Source organism: Eretmochelys imbricata, chromosome 1 (genome assembly GCF_965152235.1).
Source record: "Eretmochelys imbricata isolate rEreImb1 chromosome 1, rEreImb1.hap1, whole genome shotgun sequence".
NCBI lineage: Eukaryota > Metazoa > Chordata > Testudines > Cheloniidae > Eretmochelys > Eretmochelys imbricata.
In genome coordinates, this window is record NC_135572.1 from 82,359,881 (window position 1) to 82,382,215 (window position 22,335).

Below are 22,335 nucleotides of genomic sequence, written 5' to 3' on the forward strand. Positions count from 1 at the left end.
TTATTTCATAAGCAATGCTTCCCCTTGTACTGCAAAACAATTGTAGGGCACATATCAAGGTTCTTTGGAGCATCTTCCACATAAAGCCAAATGTTACTGCAATGACAGCTACTGTGCGGTAAATTTGACATCTCCGTATTTAAACTCATTCTCACTAGAATTGCATGAGGCTTTGATCTATATATGTTGCAGCACGCACCCCTACTTATAAGTAGGTGGCCAAGTCATCTTACATACATTCACATAACTTCAGAAGTCAACCCTTTTAGCACTAGACTAAGTATTACAGACTGTTTTCCTGCATCTTTACAATGAGCTGACCAACTTTCAGAAATTGTCTCCTGTCCTACTTTCAGTATTAAGCATTATGTTCTTTAATTGATAGTTTAGGTTTCAAACCTTAGGTATTCCAACCCATCTGTCCTTCTGCATTGAGCTAACACGGTCTCATTCTGCGGATGTACTCAAACTAGAACCCCATCAGTACAGCAGAGAGCTGATGGCAGAATATTTTCCATGAAAGCCCATTCAATTTGGAGAGTCAATGTGGTCCAATGGGCTGGGACTCAGGAGACTTGAGTTCTAGTCCCAATTCTGCCACTGATCTCCCGTTTGACCATAGGTAGATCCCTTCACCTTGTTGTGCCTCTATTTCCCCTCATACTCCATCTTGTCTATCTGGACTGTAAGCTCTTTGGGACAAGGAGTGTTTTGTATTGTGTTTGTAGAGTACATAAGAAAATGGAGCCCCAACACACTACTGTGATATAGATAAATAATTTTAGGAATAATCCACTATTCACCTTTGTCCTAAATGTACTGATCTTGAGGGCATACTATAGAAGTCTATCTTTTAGTGCAGGAGTTCAAAGAGGGCTGGAGGGCTAAGGGTGCAGTTTTGTTGAGAAATTGAAAGGAGATGTTGATTTGGTTGCCATTATGTTTTTATGTCTGGTAGCTATATACATAAGGGTGCTCATATTCATCATCACTGTATAATCAATGGCAAAGATGCCAAAAAACAGATATAGGTGAAAAAAATGCTACCACAGAATTCATTAAAGACCTGATAATCACAATGTCTATGAGGTATGCTAAAAATCACCTATCAAAAATGTTAATAGCCAATCTTGCCCAACAGGGTCTGAAAATGAAGGTTACTTACTTGTAGCTTGAGTTCTTCGAGAGGGCTCTGTATATTTATAGTTATGAGTATTGCACCACCTAATGGTGGTGCCTAACAATAAAACCTTCTCCAAGCAATAACCGTTCAAGAGCTCCTGTGCCCTCTCCTATACCTCCCCTCAGCATCTCTGCAAGTTCCAAGGCTATGTAAGAGAGTGCAGTGCCCTTTACCACCGCAGATCCCTCCACTGCCAGCCCAGAGATTAAAAAGAGAGCACTCAGACAAAGCAAAAGACAGGTGGAAGTGTGTCTATGCAGAGTCATTTTGAAAAACTCTGGTTACAAGTAAGTAACCTCCATTTCTTCAAGTGGCTCTACATCCCACTCATGGGATTGTTTGATAAGCAGTGCTGAAAATAACCCAGAGGAGGAAGCAGAGTCCCAGTTGAATAGAGACTGATGCACCACTTTACCAAATCTAGCATTACCCCCTATAGCCAAGTTAAGAGCATAATGCTTAGAAAAGTGGGTACAGAGGTCCAGGTCGTCGCCCCGCAAATTTCAGTAACTGGAACTTGCTTAAGGTAAGCAAGAGAAGTTACCATAGCTGTAGTGGAATGTAATCATGCTGTCATGGATACAGGGATTTGTTAATGTGTAACATTCAACAATACATTTTTAATCCTTCTAGTGTCCGGAAAGATATGCTAAGAATCATGTGGGTTACAGGGTAAAACAGAAATAATCTAGATGATTTTCAAAAACTAAAACACCTGAACCTAAACAACATGCAAGAGCATTCTTGCAACCAAAATACATAAAACAGATTCCCCTTTATTAATATACGGCTCTGGGAAAAAATACCAGCAAATTAATTGTCTCATGTGAAAATCAGACATCACTTTTGGCAAAAACCTGGGATCAGGCCTAAGAACCACCTTAACTTTTTGAAAAGACATAAATGGTGGCTCAGCCATTAAGACATTTAACTTGCTCACTCTTCTGGCTGAGGCTATGGCAATAACGAAAGCCATTTCAAGAGATAAACAATACAATGAACAATCAGACAAGGGCTCAAAAGGGAAGTTCCTAAGTGAAGCTAAAACCAAATTAAGATCCTAAGATTTTTGCCTCACCCAAGGCACCAAACTGGTCCATTTCAAATAGTAGTTAACACTTGCTGGTAGACAGCTTTCTACGGTTAAGCAGTATATCCTACACCAACAAGGAACATGACTGCTCAAGAGCAGGCATGGTCAAAGTCAGGTAAGTGACTGTGAATCCGATGGAAAAACTTGCCCTCTTGCTGTTGCAGCTCTGGGCCGCTCACAAACAGCATGCGGGTCCCACCCTCAGTGTTCGTGTAATATAGGCCTGGTCCAGCAACTCTGACCCCAGCAGCCGGTCTGCAACACACCAGCTACACTCTGGCTTCCAGCTATTACATTTGAGGCTGTGAATCTGACAAAAAGTCAATCCAAGGAGGTGTCTGAAACACTTGTGCAAGAGTAAGCAAAGCCCTGTCTTCTCTTTAAGGAAATGTATTGTCATTGGAAATCTAAAGCTCCTCTTTAGATCCTGAACAGAAATACATTATATGTGTAACGTTCTCTCCCTTTTTAGTGCCATTTCTCTTAATTTTCATATTTTATTTTACTCATTCTCAATGTCAAACTGACTGACAATTTTCTCTTTCTTTTTAAACATTTTTTCAGAACATTCTGGTAGAATAACCCTTCACTTTCACATTCGAAAACTTCTCCTTGAAAGGCAAAGATGAGGAGCTCCTCTAGGAAGATAGGACAAATTAATTTTCTATGCTTTGATTTTTTTTTAAAAAGTCATCATTTCTTCCCTGTACAATGGAACCTCATGATTCAGGTGGGAGGCAAACAGATCGGAGACTAAAGTCCTTTACAAAGAGATAGAATACATCTGGGTACAGTTCCCATTCTGAATGATCTATTTGTTCCCAACTAAGCCAGTCAGCTCTAACATTCATTTTTCCCTTGGATGTGAAGGGAGCAGAGAAGAATCTGCCAAAGTCATTAGCAAGTAACCTTCTCTTTATAAGAGCGTGGACCTTGCTCCCCCTCACCTACTGATGTAGGACGTTACCAAGGTATTTGTCTGTCATGACCAGTGTCCAAATATGGGAGCACTAAGCAGTTTGTATTGTTTGTTCGTTCCCTTATTTAGAGCAGATCCCAAGGAAGTCCTTGACCTGGTGTGAGCACCCCAACTTTCCAGACTGGCATCTGTGGCAATAACTTCCTGAGTGGTTTGCCTATCAGGAAGCCTGACTCAAATTGCTTGAAACCCACTATCTGATGGACCTGAGTATCCTCTTGGGTATATACCTTCACTGAAGGGTGGAAAAGAGATTGGTGAGGGAGGACAAGAGGACGCTCTGTAGCATCCTCACATAAGCATGGGTCCACTAGAGATTATCCACACAAGAGACTACTGATCTCAGAATAGACAGTGTGTGAGTGGATACTACCCAAGAGAGGCTGACCAGTTTTGATAAGATTCCTCAGTTTCTCCTGTGATATGAAAACTTTCTGGAGAACGGCATCTATTCTCCTCTCTGAGGTGGGAAATCCACTGCAAAGGTGTTAAAAATGATTATTCTCCAAATGTAATCACAGAGCCATGGTACTGAAGCATCCTGACTGGTGCCGGCTATAGCTCTGACTCTGGATAAGGCTAGAAAAAGGAGGTCATCCAGGAAAGAATAGGCAAGAATCCCATTCCTAGTATTAACACTACTGGCATTTTCATAAATATTTGCATGGCTGTTGCTAAACCAAAAGATAAGAGACCTGTACTGGCGGTGCTGTTCTCTAAGAGCAAACCACAAGCAGCATCTGTTAGACAGCCAAATTGGGACATGGAAGTTGACATGACTAGATCTGAAGGATGCCCTGGCCTAGAGTATCCTCGTTGATGGCAGTTAGTGTGGATTTAAGGTTTCATCTTGACTTTTGTTTTTTTTCCCTGAACCTTTTGAGATACCTTCAGACTGAGAACTGCCTTGCAGCCTTTGACTTTTTTTTTTTTTTTTGGGGGGGTGGGGGGGAGGGGAGAAAGAGTCTTGGAAATAAGAAAATGGAGTGAATGCACTGGTTCCTCTCTGGAGGATGAACAGATTCTATTCCTCCCATTCAGAGGAGATGAACGATGGCCATTTGTGTGTCTCATCTTTTCCCTTCCTTTAGCAAGGGAAATGGGATAAATTTGTCTCAATTTGAAAAAAATCCAAAAGACTATCCCCTTTGCACTGTTTCCAAAATCCGTTTGTCAAGGGTTTGTCAAGGGTCACCACTTGCCAGAACACTACAAACTGAAGCAGCCACCAACTACTAATCTGGGGCCCCTCTCTACACTGGGGTGTCTGCTAGAGATGCAGTTTGTTTTGAGGAATCTGAGGTTGAACCAAAGAACTCACTTCTGCCACCACATGCTCTGCTGGATCTGTTTCATTTTCCTCTTAAGTGTTTCCAGTGGGATTTTCTATATTGGCCAATGTAAAAGGACTACCTTGATATGGAGTAAGACCTGTAGTCGCTCCTATCCTGCTTGTTAGGAACTTGATCTTTCCAAGAAGTCCACTACCAGCTTACCCATAGGTTTGCCAAACAGCTTCCCGTCATAGTATTTTGAAGTGGTTGAGAGCAGTAAATCTGTGGATCTCTCTTTCACTCCCAGGGCCACATGGATCAGCATACAACAGTAACTCCTCACTTAAAGTCATCCCGATTAACGTTGTTTCGTTGCTGAACAATTAGGGAACATGCTCATTTAAAGTTGTGCAATGCTCCCTTATAACTTTGTTTGGCAGCCGCCTGCTTTGTCCATTGCTTGCAGGAAGAGCAGCCCACTGGAGCTAGCTGATGGGGGCTTGGAACCAGGGTGTACCGGCAGCCCCCATATCAGCTCCTCACTCCCCTAAGTTCCCTGTGCGGCAGCTGCCCAGCAGGCCATCAATTGCCAGCAGTTCAGCTGTCCCTCCCCACACTGTCATGTGCTGCTCCTGCCCTCTACCTTGGAGCTGCTCCCCGAGCCTCCTGCTTGCTGTGCCGGCAGGATGGGGGAAAAGAGGGGCTAATGTCAGGGTGTCACCCTCCCCTCAGCTCCTGCACCCCGCTTACCCCATCTTCCATAGAGCAGGAGGGACACAGGACAGGGCTCAGGAGGGAGGGAGCTTCCTGGCAGTAGCTGCAGTCTCAGCTTGCTGATCTACTTAACAAGGCAGTGTACTTAAGAGTGGGGTCAGCGTATTTAAAGGAGAAATGCGCATCTCTTTCTCACACACACGGTGTGTGTCTCTGTCTGCCATGCTGTCTCCCCTCCCTCCATTCATGCTGCCTTGTAGAGTGTGAGGCTACATTAACAACGAGTTAACCTTTGAGGGCTCAGCCCATTGCTAGTTCATCATTTAACAGTAAGGCATTCCCTGGGAAATATCCCACCCTCTGACTTCACCACCTCAACCAAGCTTCACAATCATCATCGCTGTGTACCAGTATTAAATTGTTTAAAACTTATACTGCGTGTGTGTGTGTGTCATATTAATATATATTAGTCTTTTGTCTGGTGAAAAAAATTTCCCTGGAACTTAACCTCTCTTATTTACATTAATTCTTATGGGGAAATTGGATTCACTTAACATTGTTTCGCTTAAAGTCACATTTTTCAGGAACATAACTACAACCTTAAGTGAGGAGTTACTGTATCACATCTTTGCTCTAGCTGAGTACCAGAGGGCAACAAGGGAGGTGTCAAATATGAAGTCTGCTTCTAAAGACATCTTTTTTCAGAGATGCAACTAGTTTAAAAGCCTTTCTATGCTTCAGAGGTATTTCAGATTGTCAATCCATGCCAGAATTCCTTTGCAAAACAAACTGAGGTAGCAGGCAAGGCCTCAAAATTTTTCTTGTCTGATTCTATTCTCCTAATCTGTGAGATCCTTTGGCAATAGATCCCCATCTGAAAGACTGGTTGTGTTGGACTAGAAGGAAAAGAGCATCAACATAAGGAAAGGAGACCATATTTGATTTTGGATTGGGGCACATTGTAGCACTATTTGGCAACGCCGCTCTGCATTTTGGTCTTGCATGTAATCTCCCTTTCCTCTTTGATAATTTTTTTCAACCGGGAGGATTTACATAGCTATATTGTTCTAGTCTGGAACCAGAAAGGTTATATTGCTTAGTGGTCTCACTTTCTCTAATAGACTGGCTTTCCTCTTCCTCTCTTATAGGCATTTCCTGTAGAAGCAACTCCAATATAGATACTGTCTTTTTAAGTATAGTGATAAAATAATCAGTGGGAAGAAGTTTGTCCTGAACCACCTCCTCTTTATGATCTATAGAACAGAATCTAAGAGGTGACCCTCTCCCAAGAAGAGTATGAAAATTAATCTTTCTTGTGGGAAGCAGATTCTGCTTTGTGTCTCTTAGAGCACCTCCCTGAGGTATCCACAGATTCCTCAGAAGACAATGTGGATGAGGGGGGTCTTTTTTCTTCCCATGCTCTTTGTCAGCTGGTCTTACTCCTCCCTTTTCTATCCATCTCAGGCAGATCGGTCCAGAGCAGGTTTGTGCTTCTTGTTGGCGCGATTAGGAGTCTGAGCACTGAGACCTCCCACATCCCTCTTTTAAAAAAAATGTTTCCTGTAACCATCCTCTTCAGGTGGAGAGCAATTTACAAGCTCCCTGGAGAGTGGAAAACCTTTGTGACTGAATACACCCATGTATTCACATCTTACACACTACTTTGTACAATAATCTTTGTACAAAATATGGCTTGTGAGGGTATCACCTGAAAACTAATAACTCGCAGGTCAATAATATCATGGTGAAATGTATGCTGCAACATTATACGTAAAGTTACGAATTTCCCCTGCATGTTCAAACTCACATAGCCCTGATTAGGTAGGAATGGTTAAGCAAGTGTATCATAAACGAAGTAATGTGCGTTTCCTTCAATTTACATATAAGTAGTAAACAGGATCCTTGAGACAGCAAGAGGGAGACCAGGCAAATCTGCATTTCAGCATACAGAGGGGAGAAGAGCGAGCACGAGGTAAACCTTCTTTCTTGTTTGAATAATCTGCTTTGAGATGTAATCCTCAGAAAATCCACTTCAAGGGAGTCTGGACCATAAAAGTGAGGGGCAAAAACACACCAGACACTCCTCTCGCTATTTCACCTAAGATGACAAATGAACCAGCCCTTTGGAGGCAGATCCCAACTTGAAAATTCAGTCAGCTATGTTGCTGGGAACATGTAATAAGGATCTTATTTTGAAACAAGTCTAGTTTGCTAAGTTTTAGTTTCTAGTAAGTATTTATTCTGTATCACTCTTGTAACCACTGCTGACTTTAATACATTATACATGTACTCACTTCTTTGTAGTTCAATAACTTTGTTTCATTCTTTAATCAAAACTAACCCAGTGCTGCAGTTAAACTGAGCTGTTTGGTTAGCTCCAGTTAAAATAGCATATTCCTGTTGCATATTTGATCCCTTACAGGGGCAATGGACCTCTAATATTTGAACTGCCCAGGAAAGGGCTGGACAGTGAAGAACATACATTGTTTCATGTTCTCTGTGTATATAAAATCATCCTACTGTATTTTCCTCTACATGCATCCAATGAAGTGGGCTGTAGCCCACGAAAGCTTATGCTCAAATAAATTTGTTAGTCTCTAAGGTGCCACAAGTACTCCTGGTCTTTTTGCGGATACAGACTAACACGAATGCTACTCTGAAACCTATCACTTAAACAAAGTAGCTCTGAGTCACTGGGTGGTGAAAAGACTACAGAATGGGAGAAGGGATTAGGCCTGAGGGACCATTTAGCAGGCTCTCCTTGTTCTCTCTTCTGGGTCTCTATCAGTGTCATCCCACCATTGCAGCAGCAGAAGTGGGGAGATGGACAGTTGCTCCATCAGAACTGCAAGAGAAGAGTCTGATGGCTATGTGGGAAACTTTTTGCACTTCAACCTACACAGAGTGTAGGGAAAAGAGGCCTACTACCCGCACCCAGCCCAGAAGATTTTCTTCATGGGACTCTCCCATTGCTTCTTGTGAGCACCACTGCTCAAGGAAGGGGATACAGCAGGAACCTCCGCTCTAGCCTGAGTCTGCACAGAAACAAGTGCAGGTCTCCATCCAGGTACTCAATCAGCAGTATCTTGCGTTTCCTTTCTTAGTAGTCTGACATGCTGCACTCTGCATGAATAAGCAGTGGAGTACATGGAGAATCCCAGTAACTATGTGGAGCAGCAGTGGAGTACATGGAGAGTCCCAATAAACAGATTCTGAGAGCCAGGAGATTTAAAGCCAACTAAAGGGGGAGGGGGGGGTTAAAATTTTTTGCGTTTTTTTTTTTTTTCAATGTGCTCTGAAGCAATGAGCCGATGTCATGACTTCCTCAAGCTGCAGAGGCAAACACAAAACTGGTAGACTTCTCAGATGTGGAATCAGACCTCTTATACCACTGACTGACAAAGTCCTGTCTGCCTCCAAGGCTGCATATTACAGAGACCCCAGTATCAAGGCTCTGTGTACCTTATTACAAGAAGTGGAATGAGGCATAGGAACAAAACTTTTGCCGCCTCAAAGACAAATAAAGCCAGCTTAACACTTCACATGAAAATTATTGTAAACACGGACAAAAAAATATTGGAAACCAAATCACTTAGGTGGCAGATGCAGACTGTGAGGGTCAATTAGAGCAGAGTCTGTACTAGTGGATTAGAAGCAGCTACAGCCTTCAAGATGACCTATGACTTCCTCAAGTACCAAGCCTTTCCACTGAATGTAATGGAAGCAAGAAAGGGGCCCAAGGAATCTGCTTTATTGTCAGCTTAGTGGAGTGCAGAGGTCTGAGATTCATCCTCCTGTTTGACAGTGACCTCGCTGAACCACCATCAAGGGAATAAAAGGCTGCCTTGGTCTGTTGCTGGAAGTAAGGTACAGAGCTGAAGAGATGTCCTACTTAAAGAAAGCACAAACTGCTCTTGAGAGATTGAGAAATGTTCACAGACCAAATACATCCTGTAGTGCTACTTAGACTTCTTAGTTTTGTCTTTTATCTTGGAAGCCAATCTGATAATGGAGGAGCTCTCCTAAGGTAACTGAAAGAAGGCAAAAGCTACCCTCTAATTACCAAACAACTGAAAATAGTTTAGAAATTAACTAAGTTTATATGAGTAAACTAACTATTTGCTGGAGAAAACAGTCCTGAAGATTAGCCCCAGGCTGAGTTAAGCATAATAGTATGGTAAGTATCCAAGGAGACAAGACTGAGCTCTGAGCTAGAGAAACTGTTCTGGTTTTGTCCTTCCAAACCCATCTTTCTGGAGTCTGAGTACCCACAGTAGGCTTGGTAGACATGGACAAGGTAGAGAATTGACGTGTAGTAAACTGTTCATTACAGGGGTATTCTGTTGCCTTTCAGAGTAGAAAATACAGTAGTTCTAACTGCTGTTTTTTTGCTGTGCTATCTGCATTACCTGATTTGAGCCATTTTTTGTTAATCAAAGGGATCCAGTTCCATGTCCACATGAATACAGAACAGTTTAAAACTTCTTTAGAAAGAGCAAATTTCAGCAAAAACAATGTTCAATTAATCATATTAATTTAAATACTAAATGTTTTGGTATTAGTAAAGATAAAACTAAAAATATACATCAAATCCTTTTGTTTTTGAATTTTTTAAAAATTTGATTAATATTTTGTAATATATAACTATTGTTGTTTGCACTGTTGTTGTAGCCATGTTGGTCCCCAAATATGAGAGTGACCAGGTGGGAGAGGTAATATTTTTTATTGGACCAATTTGGTTGGTGAAAAGACAAGGTTTCAAACTCCACAGAGCTTCAAGTCTGAAGAGCTCGAAAGCTTCTCTTTCACCAACGGAAGGTGGTCCAATAAAGATATAACCTCACCCACCTTGTCTCTTTACTGTATAACTAGACAATCCTCTGCTGTACCCTATCCTCACTCTCTAATGGTCAAACAGTAGCTTTCCAATGCAGCAGAGTAAAATTTACAAATATCTTCTCATATTTAGTGCTGCTTAGAGCTAAATGGAGATAACGGCATAAAATGGTGTTATAAAGCTTAATGTGCTGTTCAAGATAGCATGAGGCAATCACTGGTGAACAACGGGGGACAGAAAGCGGTAAGAGTCTATACCAGAATCCAATTCCCACAGAAGGAGATAGGGCAAAGTGTTGAAATTCTGCCTCTCCTAACAGCTGAGGCGTAGGTTTCAAATTGATTAGACGCTTGGGGGCCTTGTCTTCCCAGCAGCAAATGTGGGGAAAGCTCTCCTCACACAATAATGTTGTCCTGTTATGTATACAGTAAAATTTTCAAGCTTTATGACTTAACAGATTATTTAACTAAGTATGAAAGAAATCGAATTTATAAACTATTTCTCCAAAAATATTTACTGTTATTTCACACTGAAACTATAACTACTAAATAAATTTTGATAAAATTATGCACTGAACCAAACAATTGCAGAACTCTAAGCTTGCAGCCAAAGTCATATTGTACACTCTGGATACAAACACTATTGTTTTTATTTCTTCAAAAAGACGACAGAAATAACTGTGTTGGTTAACATTCTTTTCTTTATCTGTCCCTCATCTGAAATTATTTTGGTTAATGCAAAGATATTTGGTCTATTTGAAATTGAACATATGGATCCACATCATTTACCTTGTTGCGTGTTTTCACTTTCAATTTAGTCTTCTGTTTCCTTTTCAGTTTTTTCTTGCTTAAGATTTTCTTACTCCTGAAAAAGTGAAACATTCATGAGACTAAAAATTAAATTTTAACTGGAAAAATGTTTTAGTAGATACTTGGCCCTGTTGCCTCTATCACCACACCCCCACAGGAAACAGCAGCAGCACCTGGAAGGAGTTTGCTGGGGTCAAACTATGAATGTTCCAAGAGCCTCATGGGTAAAGCTGAGAGTTTGTCAAGTTTCCATGACTTTCCAGGATCTCCGTGACTTGTGCAGCTGGTTCCGGCGCTGCCCCAGCAGTTCAGGCAGCCCTTGGTCCAGACACACCGGCCGCGGCTGGGACAGTCATGGGCCACTGCCTGTTCTCCCAAGAGCAGCACGAGGAGTTTGGGTGTGGGAGGGGACTCAAGGCTGGAAGTTGGGGCGCGGGAGGGGATGAGGGGTCTGGGCAGCGTTTACCTTGGGAGGGCTCCCTGGAAGCAGCAAAATGTCCCTCCCTCAGCTCTTAGCTCCATTCGCTGCCTCTGCCCACAGGTACTGCCTGCGCAGCTCCCATTGGCCACAGTTCCCGGCCAACAGGAGCTGCGGAGCTGGCAGCACGTGGAGCTAGGAACTTAGGAAGGGACATGTCATGACTTCCTAGAAGCCAGCTAGGTCGCCTACCAGTCCTGCCAACTCCCCCCAGCACCAGTGGGGGTCCCAGGCTGCTCGCACCCGCAATGCCCCTCCTCCCCCTGACTGCTCCTCCAGCACTCTTGGCACCCCCCGGACCACCCCTCCCAGTACCTGCCCCCCCTCCCCCGGCACTCCCCCAGCATCCGTGGCGCCTCCCAGCACCCCCCAAGCACCTGCCCCCTCAGGCCATCCTCCCCCCACCACCTGTGTGCCCCCTCCCCTCCGCCCCAAACAAGCACTCGCAAGATTTAGTCAGGGGTATAGTACAAGTCGCAGTCAGGTCACGGACTGTGACTTTTTGTATATTGCCTGTGACCTGCCCATGACTTGTAGTAAAAATACCCATGACTAAAACGTAGCCTTACTTATGGATACCTTCCCAAAGGGATCAGCACCTGCTATAGCTAAAGGTGCAAAGAATGCATCAATGATATTTAAGTTATACTTCACTATTCCACTGAATCTAGTGAGACACTCAGAGCTCCCGGACCAATGGCCTCTTCTCTCCCCTTTCTAAGTAGGTTTAGATGTCACCTCAAGAAAAATATCTGTTCACTCTCTATACTAGCATTTTCATCATTGTTAGCCCTGATGGTGATGCACTGTGCAGGACAAATGGCAGAAAGAATTGCAAAAAATTCTCAGTACAGACACAGCCATTCTGTACTTCTGTCATGATAAAACGTGTACATTTTTAGTAAAATATTTACCTTAAGTCAGATCCAAATCCTCCATCCAGGAAAGATGGCTCTGAAAATACATGACCAGCACTAGACTCCAGCTGGTAGGAGAAACTACAGAAGTAGCTAAAGCAGAGACTGCTGCACTGAGGAAAGAGAATAAAATGGGGCCCAGGCAGAGCCAAACCTCCCCCCACCATTCCTTGGTCCCAGAACCCTGTAGGGTAGACATCATTACTCTGGGGATACTAGAGCTAAAATATTGGGCTGGTGCCACACGCACTCCATGTGGCCTTGGGGGGAAAACTGCTGGGAGAAACCATCCAGAGACGCCAACTGGTAGGAAAAGCTACAGAAACTGTGAAAACAAGGACTTTAGGACATGCAGAACATTTTCTACAGTTTTGACTGCACTTTTTCAGGCCTGCGCTGACTCTGAGTTTGTTCCAACCCTCTCCATCCCTCAGTCTGTTTTACACATCCCCCTCTGCCATGTCTCATTCACCATTCATTTTCAACATCCCCACTCCCTACCAGAAAATAAGTTATGAAACGAACATGAAATTTACTGCCATCACACAGTTCACTGTGTGTGTGTCTGGTCTATTAAGACTGTAAGCTCCTTAGGGCAGGTGCCATCTATTTCTGTGTCTGTACATTGCCTAACGCAATAGGTCCTTAGGCGCTTACAATACTTAATGTAACATTCTTTCATGCTGCTCTTTGTTAACAAAAAGCCCCCCCAATTTAGAGCACAGGATTGTTGAATAATTAAGCTAAAGGATCCTGAACTCATATATAGTTAAAAGATTCCCCTATGGGCAACAAAACAAAGATGAGATCATTTATCAGGATGCACTAAATACCTTATTAAGAATGAGGCTGTGAAACACACTTTCTTGGAAACTACTCTTTGCGTGCTACACTCTCCGCTCACAACGGCCAAACTCTAGAAAGAGAGAGGAGAATATTCTCTCTTCCAGCAATTAGAAGTTGTTGCCATCTAAAATTTGTAGCACACCCTCTAGCCAGAACAAATACCAAATATGCAGCCCCAAGGAGGGTCCAGTGAAACCACTAAAAATTCCACCACCTTCACGTTCCCAGCTGTTGGCTCGATGCTAGGATGAGAAGAAACTCCTTATCAAGGTACTTCAATGGATCTTGCTGGCAGTGACCCCAGGTATGCTCAGGCTAGTAAAGTGGTGAATTTGTTTAAGCGTTGATTACAATGATAGTTACTGCTAGTGAATCTATTTCCTAATTCCATATACAATCATAATTGGCTGTTCCATCAGCTTCTCTTCCAAACTCAATATACAAATTCAATCCTCATTAAAACTGGCTCAATTGTTGCATCCAGCTCTTTAGGTAATAAGGACACACGCCTGATCACATTGATGCTTACAGTAGTTTTCTCATTTGTTTTGATAGCAACAATATTGCACCATAAATGTGCAAAGCTAGTCAAATAAACTATTGTCTCTTTAAAATGGGCACGTAGGGCTTAGAAACACTGTTCACACAAGTAAAGAAAGAAAATTAGAACGTCATCTAAAATAGCTGCAATTAAAGAAAAACAAAGCCTGCTGAACATCCCTATTCCATCTTATTTTAGTTCATGGCACAATTATTATTAAAATTAGATGAGGCTCACCTCATTCAAATGAATATTTAAATCACGCAAGTAATGCTATTTTAAATGGTTATCGAATCAACCAACAATGGTCCCAATCATCTCCCTCCTGATTTGTGCATGGAAGAATCCTGCACATATGGAACTCCTATTGTCAAACAGAAAGGGAACTTCAGAGTCTACAAAAGGACCATCCATCTCCAGACCCTGCAGAGTCCTCTCCATGAGGAATGGAGTTAGGACAAGCTGGAGAAAATTCACATTATGGAAAAGTTACAGTTCCAGGCTACATCTCTCACCCTATTCTGAGTGGATCAAGTGCTAAAACGCCTATCCTTGCGCCCCATACTAGGGGTACATAGGGTTGTAATGGACAAACAGTTCTCAGTTACTTCTCTACTGTAGAAGTTCCATGGAAACCCAACTCCAAAGCAGAAGGGATGGAGGACAGGGAGTAGAGCACTCATATGGACAAACATTAAGAAGAACTCCAGTCACTGTATAAGTTAAATAAACTTTCCTTCTTCACTTAATGTCCCTGTGGATGCTCCACTTCAGGTGATTCTCAAGTAGTACTCAGAGGTGGTGGGTGCTTTGGAGAAGGATCTAAAACTGATTGGAAGATGGCAATCCCAAACACAGCATCTATGCAAGATGCATGCACTAGAGCAGAGTGCTTTGAGAAATGTGTGGATGGAGACCCATGTGGAAGCTTTGCAGATTTCTGAAAATAGGAATGTTCTTTAGTAGGGTAACAAAAGTGGCCTGCAATCTGATGGAATGAACTTAGAAGGGAATGGAATACTAGCAGCTTTGTATCAGAGGAGAAAGTCTGTGGGGGCACCAGTGCTCCTGTAACTCTATCTGTGACAGAAACAAAAATGAAAGAGGGGCCTGAAAGGGTTTAGTCCTGTCTAAACAGAAGGACAACAGCCTTCTAACATCCAAGGTGAGAAGGATGTCATCATCCCTAGTCTAATGATGTTTATGGTGAAAAACTGGGAGATGACTAGCCTGATTGATACAAAAATCCAAGATGACCTCAGGTCAGAACCATTGATATGGCCAGAGGAGTACCTTGTCTTTAAAGAAAAGAGTGTAGCCATCAAAGCCCCTAACTCATCAACTTTCCAAGCAGAGGTGACTGTCAACAAGAAAGCAGTCTTCCTGACTAGGGCATAAGAGCGAATACATGGCCAGCAGTTCAAAGGGAGGTTGCATCAGAGTTAATGACGAAGTCCAAATCCCAGGATGGGGGCTCCCTGACATGTGGAAACAGGTTAATAGCCCTTTGATGAACCCAGAAGTTGCAGGATGATCACACCAAAACCCCTCCACTGGAGCACTGAACATCATGACGGCCAGTAGATGAACTTTAACAGAGCTCAGAGAAAGGCCTGTATTCTTCAAATCAACAAGGTACTCTAGGATTTCTGAGAGGTGAGAGTCAGTAGGAGACAAGTATTGTAGGGTACACTAAAGGTAAAATCTCTTCCATTTCTGCCGTAAGTTTTCTCTAGCGGATTCTTTTCTACTATTCAACAGAACCTCTTGAATCTCTGTAAAACAGGAGAGTTCTATCCCCAACAGGCAATCAGGCACCAAGCCTTGAGTCACAGAGCATTCGGGTTGGGGTAAAGAATATTTTCTGAGTCCTCTGTGAGTAGGTTGGGTGTTAATGGAAGGTTGACAGCAGAAATACAGAAAAGCCTTCGTTCTGAAGTTAAAGAACAAGTTTCAAGCACTTGCAGACCTTGATGAAGGGGAGGGTAATGCAGATGAGGAGATCAACAAGAAGTGGGACAAAGTAACATCAATTTATAAACAGAGCAGTGAAGCCTGTCTAGGCTACAGGAAGAAGAGGATTACACCCAACATATGGAACACCACAGAAACCAAACGAGCCCTGAAGAAAAAAAGTTTTAGACAAAATCCCAGAAGCTAAAGGACAAATATCACGAGCAGTATAGCAAGGCACACCGGGAGGTCAAACGTCTTGTAGGAGCGGACAAACGGCATTATATTGATAATCTGGCAACACAAGCAGAGAATGCAGCTGCTTGTGGTGAACAAGGAACCATATACAAAATGATGCGGCTTATCAGTGGTAAAAGCAGACACCAACAAACACTCATCACGAACAAACAAGGACACCTACTAGTACTTTTTCAGTACTAACAACTGAAAAAGAACAAGAAATACGCTGGAAAGAGCATTTCAAAGAATTGCTGAACAGGGAGCCACCTAAAGAGGAAGCAAACATCCAGGAAGCAGAAGACGATCTTGATATCAGCACAGACACCGCAACTAAGGAAGAGATCATTCAACCTATCAAATCCTTAAAAAATGGGAAAGCTCCTAGCAAGGATAACTTGAACGCAGAATTGTTCCAGGTAAATCCTAAATTAGCAGCATCTATCCTGGCCCCTCTATTTATATCAGTCTGGGAAAGGGAAAAAGTGCCAAATGAGTGGACCAATGAGGTTATAGCAAAGATACCAAAGAAAGGAACTCTCGGTGATTGTAATAACTGGCATAGTATCACACTTTTATCTGTGCCACGCAAAGTGTTGTGTAAGATCATAGTCCAGCATATATCAGAGGCAGTTGATTGTGTTCTCAGAAAAGAGCAAGCCGGTTTTCAGAAAGGTGATATACACAGACCAGATCTTCACTCTACGAAACATAATAGAAAACAGCACTTAGAATGGCAACGGCAACTCTACATAAATTTCATAGACTTTGAGAAGGCTTTTGATAGCATTCACAAGACCAGCCTATAGCGCATTCTGCAGGCATATGGAATTCCTTTCCGTATAATCAACGTCATCAAAAGCTTCTATTTCAACTTTACATACAGTGTTGATCACGAGCTCAGTTTTGAAGTCAAAACAGGAGTACGTCGGGGTGTCTCATGTCTGCAATCCTCCAACGTTGTCATCGAATGGGTAATGCACTGTACAACAGAAGACACGCCAAGAGGCAGTAAATGGACCCCTCTCATGCCCTGAAGACCTGGACTTTGCAGATGATGTTGCTCTCCTATCACATATCCAACACCATATACAAGAAAAAACACTTCTGATGTACATATTTTGACGGAACAATGGGTTTCAGCAGATCAGGGCCTTTCATAGGATATCTTACATGACATGCTTTGTATAAAATATATCATAATTATATGATGGAGTGCATATGTGGTTCCAGGGTGGTGCTTTGAGGTACAGAGTGCAACAGGAGACAATAGTTCTTCTCACTCCCTAATTTCTGTCCAAAATTACTTTAATTATAAACCCAAGTCTGATTTGCCTGCACCCAGACTGCGCCACACAGAACCCTAGTACTGTTGATGGAATACTGCTCCAGAAAGTTTAAAATGTTAAAATTCTGCATGTATTATTTTGACAAAATAACATTTTCCATTATTTTGGTAATTTACTTCAAAGTACTTTTCACCAAATAATTGAAAATGGTGTGATTATATTGTGTTATTTTGACAAATAAAACATGCAGAATTTTAAAATAGTGTGCAGAATTTAATATTTTGGTGCCAAATTTTTAATTGTTTGGTGCAGAATTCCCTCAGGAATAAATCTAGCCAGGTGTGGGGCGCCACATGCTGCTATGCTGAGTGATAACAGTGCCTGGAGGGGTTTGCTGGTTGTCACTAGCAAAGCATTGAGAGAGGCAGCCAGGCTGGCGAGTTAAGAGGGCACAACGGTTCCCCAGTTCCAGGTTGCATCCTGGGGAGTCTGTCACATCTCCAAAGTCCAAAAGGGGAACAGACAATGATGGAGTAGCAGGTTGTCCATTTGCAAGGAACCAGTCAATACCTGTGAGTGATGTAGCACAAGGGATAAAGCAGGTCATGGGATTGGCAGTGTTCCATCACTGAATGAAAACTCAGATTCGTCAGAGATTAATAGGTCTCTGGAGAATTTGAATTCCAGCAGTACTGGGTGGCTCTATGAAGAACTCTGACAAGTCTCAGCAGCAGCAACCTGTGATACTGAAAGTGATGCAGAATGCGCCAGAATCAATTGACTGATGGATCTGGGTACCATATGCAGCGATGAGGAAGTGTAGGTCACAGTTGGTACCATCTTCCTCAGCACAGAGCCTCTGAAGTCTTCTAGCACCTTGATCCTGCTTATATGGTACCTAATGCTAAATTTAGATATAGAGGGACCCTCAGTACAGAGAATCCTTGAAACCTCAGCAATGCCTTTTGTGGCACTTCCAGTATGGCAGGTCTCTTAGGGCCCAACTTCCTTCTGAGGAGATTTAGGGCTTCTCTTGACAGAGGACTTCATGCTATCACTTGCAGATCTCTTTTTTTTAAGAGGACAATCAAGCTTCAGAGGTAATGGGACACTGTGGTCACTTGATGACCACTGAATGGGGGGAGGGGGAAGAAGGGGCACAGGTCTGGGTCTGATGCCTGTCAGAGGGAGCATTCCATCATGAGAGTCTAACCTTATCTCCCTCTCTTTCCTGAAATGACTCTTGAATCGTAAACAGATCATGCCCTTGGACAGCACTTGAGTATCCCTTAAGCAGCAGATAAAGTGCAAATGGCCACCTCTAACTGGTGAGGACTCCCAACAAGTAAGGCAATGCTTGAATCCTGTGGATTTAGTTATGACCCAAGAAAAAAGGCTCCTTCAAGAAAGGAAAATTCCCACAAGGAAGGAAGGAAGGAAGGAAAGGTGTTGGGAGCGTAGGAGGGAAAGGTTTGTTAAAAGCCTCCTGGGAAAAAAATAATAAAACTATTGAAACTAGTTTATTAGTACAAATTAAACTAACAGTTAAGTACACTATCAAGTACAAATGGCATAGTTAGCAAAATAAGGCAGCATAATTAGACAGTTTGTCTCAGGCCAAGGCAGTTAAGAAGGAACTGAAGGTAGTTCATCCGCCATAGCCCTATATAGTCTTGTTGGGGTCCCAGGGTAAGTCGAGGGGATGGAAGGCCATGAGTGTCGAGGAAGTCTCTTTGCTCAACCCCCCTTCACAGAATTCAGTCCTAGCTGGCCTGAGAAAGCCCTTGTACTCCCAAAATCATGCTGCAGCTGCAGATAGAGCTGTTTTGTGTAGGTTTTGCTGGTGCCAAGTTAGGATAACTGCAGGAATCAGCTACAAGGACATAACTGCTTACTTGTCTCATTAATCGCAAGGATAAGCAGGCTGTGCTGTTGTTTTGAATTGCTAAAATGCTCATTAAAGGTTGCCGGAAAGAGTATGGTTGTAACCCATATAAGGCAAAGCAGTTTTACTTGGCTGATGTGTAATGCAATAGAGATAAGGAGTATAAAGGTATGTGACTCTGCCTGCTCAGTGTGCAGGATTTGAGATTCTTTTCTCCCTGTACCTTCTTTGGAGCTCCAAATAAACTTTTCTGCTTCTCCACCCCGTTGTGTTTATTGGGTGATGCACACCGGGCAACGAACCGCTGCTGTTGCTTGCCTCTGGCACTGGGTGCCAGCAACAGTCTCAGTACAGGACACGAGGATAGATGGGGGCGTGTGTGGATCAAGCAGGCGTTGCTGCTGAAAATCTCCCATCAAAAGCAAAAGGAGGTGCATGCACACCTGACCTGGGGCACCCACAGGGCACTAATCAAAGAAAAGTTAGGCTCAGTTCTAAAGTGATTAAAAATGGCTCGGGGGGGGGGGGGGGAATCCATTTTTATTGGTCAGTCATTTCCAGGTCAAATTTGTTCAGTAAGCAAGTAAAAACACACCTGTCAGCTCGGCAAACGCAACCTGGCCTCTGAAAAATGAGCTGTTTTCTTTCTTGTTCACATACCGCTCCACTAAAGATTCTGCAGATACAGTGCTGTTTTCAATCACACCTGTGCAACTCCTATTGTCAACATATTAGATGAAGGTAGAATTTGGTACTGCAATTAGAACTTAGCTGTAAAAGTACACTGTTAAGAATCCAAATTTAGCATGAAAACTTTTTTCTGAAACTGAATTACCAAGCACCATGCACATCTATGGTCTATCTTAGGTATTTATATCTCCATCATTAACATAGAATCAGAGCACCTTTAGTGGATTTATCCTCACAATAACCCTGAGGTAGGGAAGCACTATGATCCCCATTTAATCCACACAAATTGGATGTACAAGTAGACTAAGCAACCTGCCGAAAATCACACGAAAAATCCACGGCAAAGTAACTGAACCCAGACCAGTTACCATATTATTGTACCATTCTTCGTTCTTTATGTTGCTATAAAAAAAATAGTAGAAAAAACAAAATATTTTATCAATAACGTGCTGTTCAGTTCCTTCCCAAAAGTTTTCTTAAGTAAAACCAATGGATGTAAGACAGGAACAAAGCACTGTGGAACTTCACAGACACAAAGATTGGCACAGTGCTAAATAATGAGGACAGGGCAGTCATACAGAGCTATCTGGACTGCTTGATAAGCCAGGCCCATTAAAATAAAAAGCATTTCAATAAACCCAAATGCAAAGATATACATATAGGAAAAAGGAACGCAAACCACACTTACAGAATGGGGGACTTTATCCTGGAAAGCAGCGACTCTGAAAAGGATTCAGAGCTCATAGCAGGCAAGCAACAGAATACCCACCCCATAACAAGGCTGCAACAAATGAGCTAATATGATCCTTAGTGGTGTAAACAGGGGAGTAGCAAATGAGGAGTAAAGGTCTGTACATTTCATCAGTGACAATAACAAAGGAACACTGCATCCAGTTCTGGTGTCCATATGGAGAAGGAGCAGAACGCAGCCACAAATATGATTCAAGGACTCAAGAAAATGCCCTACAGTGAATGATTTAAAGAGCCTAATCTGTTTATTGAAAAGAAAATCAAGAGGTGAATTCACTAGTGTGTAACCTTGGTGGGAGAAAATACTAGGTACTAAAAGGCTGTTTAATCTAGGAAAGAAAGGCATAACAAGAACCAACCACAGGAAGCTGAAGCCAGACAACTTAACAACCGAAGTCAGGCACACACTTAACAGTGAGAGTGATTAACCACTGGAACAAACTATCAAGGGAAATGGAGGCTTCTCCATCTCTGGATGTCTTCAAAATCAAGGCTGGATGCCTTCCCTGAAGATAGGTTTTAGCCAAACAAATTATGCTTCAGTCAAATATAAGTTAGTGGACTCAATACAGAGATAACTGGGTGAGATTTAATGGCCTGTGAGATACAGCAAGTAAGATTAGACCATCTAATGATCCCTTCCAGCCTTAAATTCTATGAATTGTGAAGACCTGAAAATTTGGTTCTAAGATATGATTGCTAAGTGTGTGGTTCTCGTTTTCTGGTGCTCGTCCTAACACTCACAGGTGGCCTGACTCACAAGTGCTAAGCTCTCAACTTAACAGAAGTCAATGAGATCAGCAGGTGCTCACTATACCTGATTTTTCAGAGGTAATGTCTCAAAATTAAGCACCCAATCACTAAGATAGAATCAGAGGATTCTTTTGCACATTTTGGACAATCTATAAATGGAAAACTACTACTTCCTTATTTCAAAGATGCTAGGATATAAATTCATTAATTACTCCAAGGTACTAATATAGTATGGTTAATAAGTGCATTGGAAAAGCCCCTAAAATAGTTAAAAAAAAAATTATTCAGTGCATATTTGGATGGAGTGCAGTTAATAAACCATGGTCCTAAAAACTGAATGATGAAAATTAAGAGAAATATTGAATAGTTGTCTCATTCAATAAGCACTGAACATCCAGTGTTACAAAGAAGGGAGGGTCCTATGGGAAAAAGAGTAAGCGATCATGTCACTAAAGATTGTGTCATAACACCATATGTACACGAAGGCAGAACTGAAGTTCCATGGGCAAATTTAATTCTGGCATTTCCTAAGTTTTGAAAAAACATTAACATTAAAAGAAAGTAGTTTTTTGGTATATAATGTCTATAGGACCACAGATGTACCTAACACTTTATGAAAACAGATTAAGGACTGGATTCTCTGTACCAATAGATTATGATATAAAGAAAGATAGGGACAGAAGAAGATGAAAACACGGGGAGAGAGTGGAAGAAAAAGGAGAGAACTATGGGGTAAGACAGCCACTTGGAAGACACATGCATGGCGCCTTCAAAGTTTGATACATTTTTTAAATGAGATTCCAATGAAGAAGGGAGGGGTTTAAGAAGGGATCAAAAGAAGGAAGTATGGCAGATGGAATTAAGTGGAGCATTCCAGAGATAGACATAAAAATAAGGCATTTTTCATACCTAGATATCAGAAGTATTCCTCAGATAACAGTTCTGAAAAAGAAAAACTGATCCAAGGGCTTTTATATCACTGATTTGAAATTATACGTAAAAATACTCTACCCAGCTCACAAAAGACTTGCCTCATTTCAGATTCTGCCTATACCAACCAACCATGTGGAGATGAGAAGCCAGAGATTCTCCAACAAAATCACCCCC

The 22,335-nt window shown here is 42.2% G+C and overlaps 1 protein-coding gene across 13 annotated transcripts in view; it reads right to left on the reverse strand.

Annotated features, from left to right (window-relative positions):
• The window catches only part of MYCBP2 (MYC binding protein 2), a 426,434-nt gene that overhangs the window by 394,283 nt on the left and 9,816 nt on the right, over window positions 1-22,335 (reverse strand). For all 13 annotated transcript variants that reach the window (XM_077812568.1, XM_077812542.1, XM_077812622.1 and 10 more), the window contains exon 2: window positions 10,869-10,944. In XM_077812568.1, coding sequence (XP_077668694.1) covers window positions 10,869-10,944 — 76 coding nt within the window. The remainder of the gene's footprint in view (window positions 1-10,868; window positions 10,945-22,335) is intronic.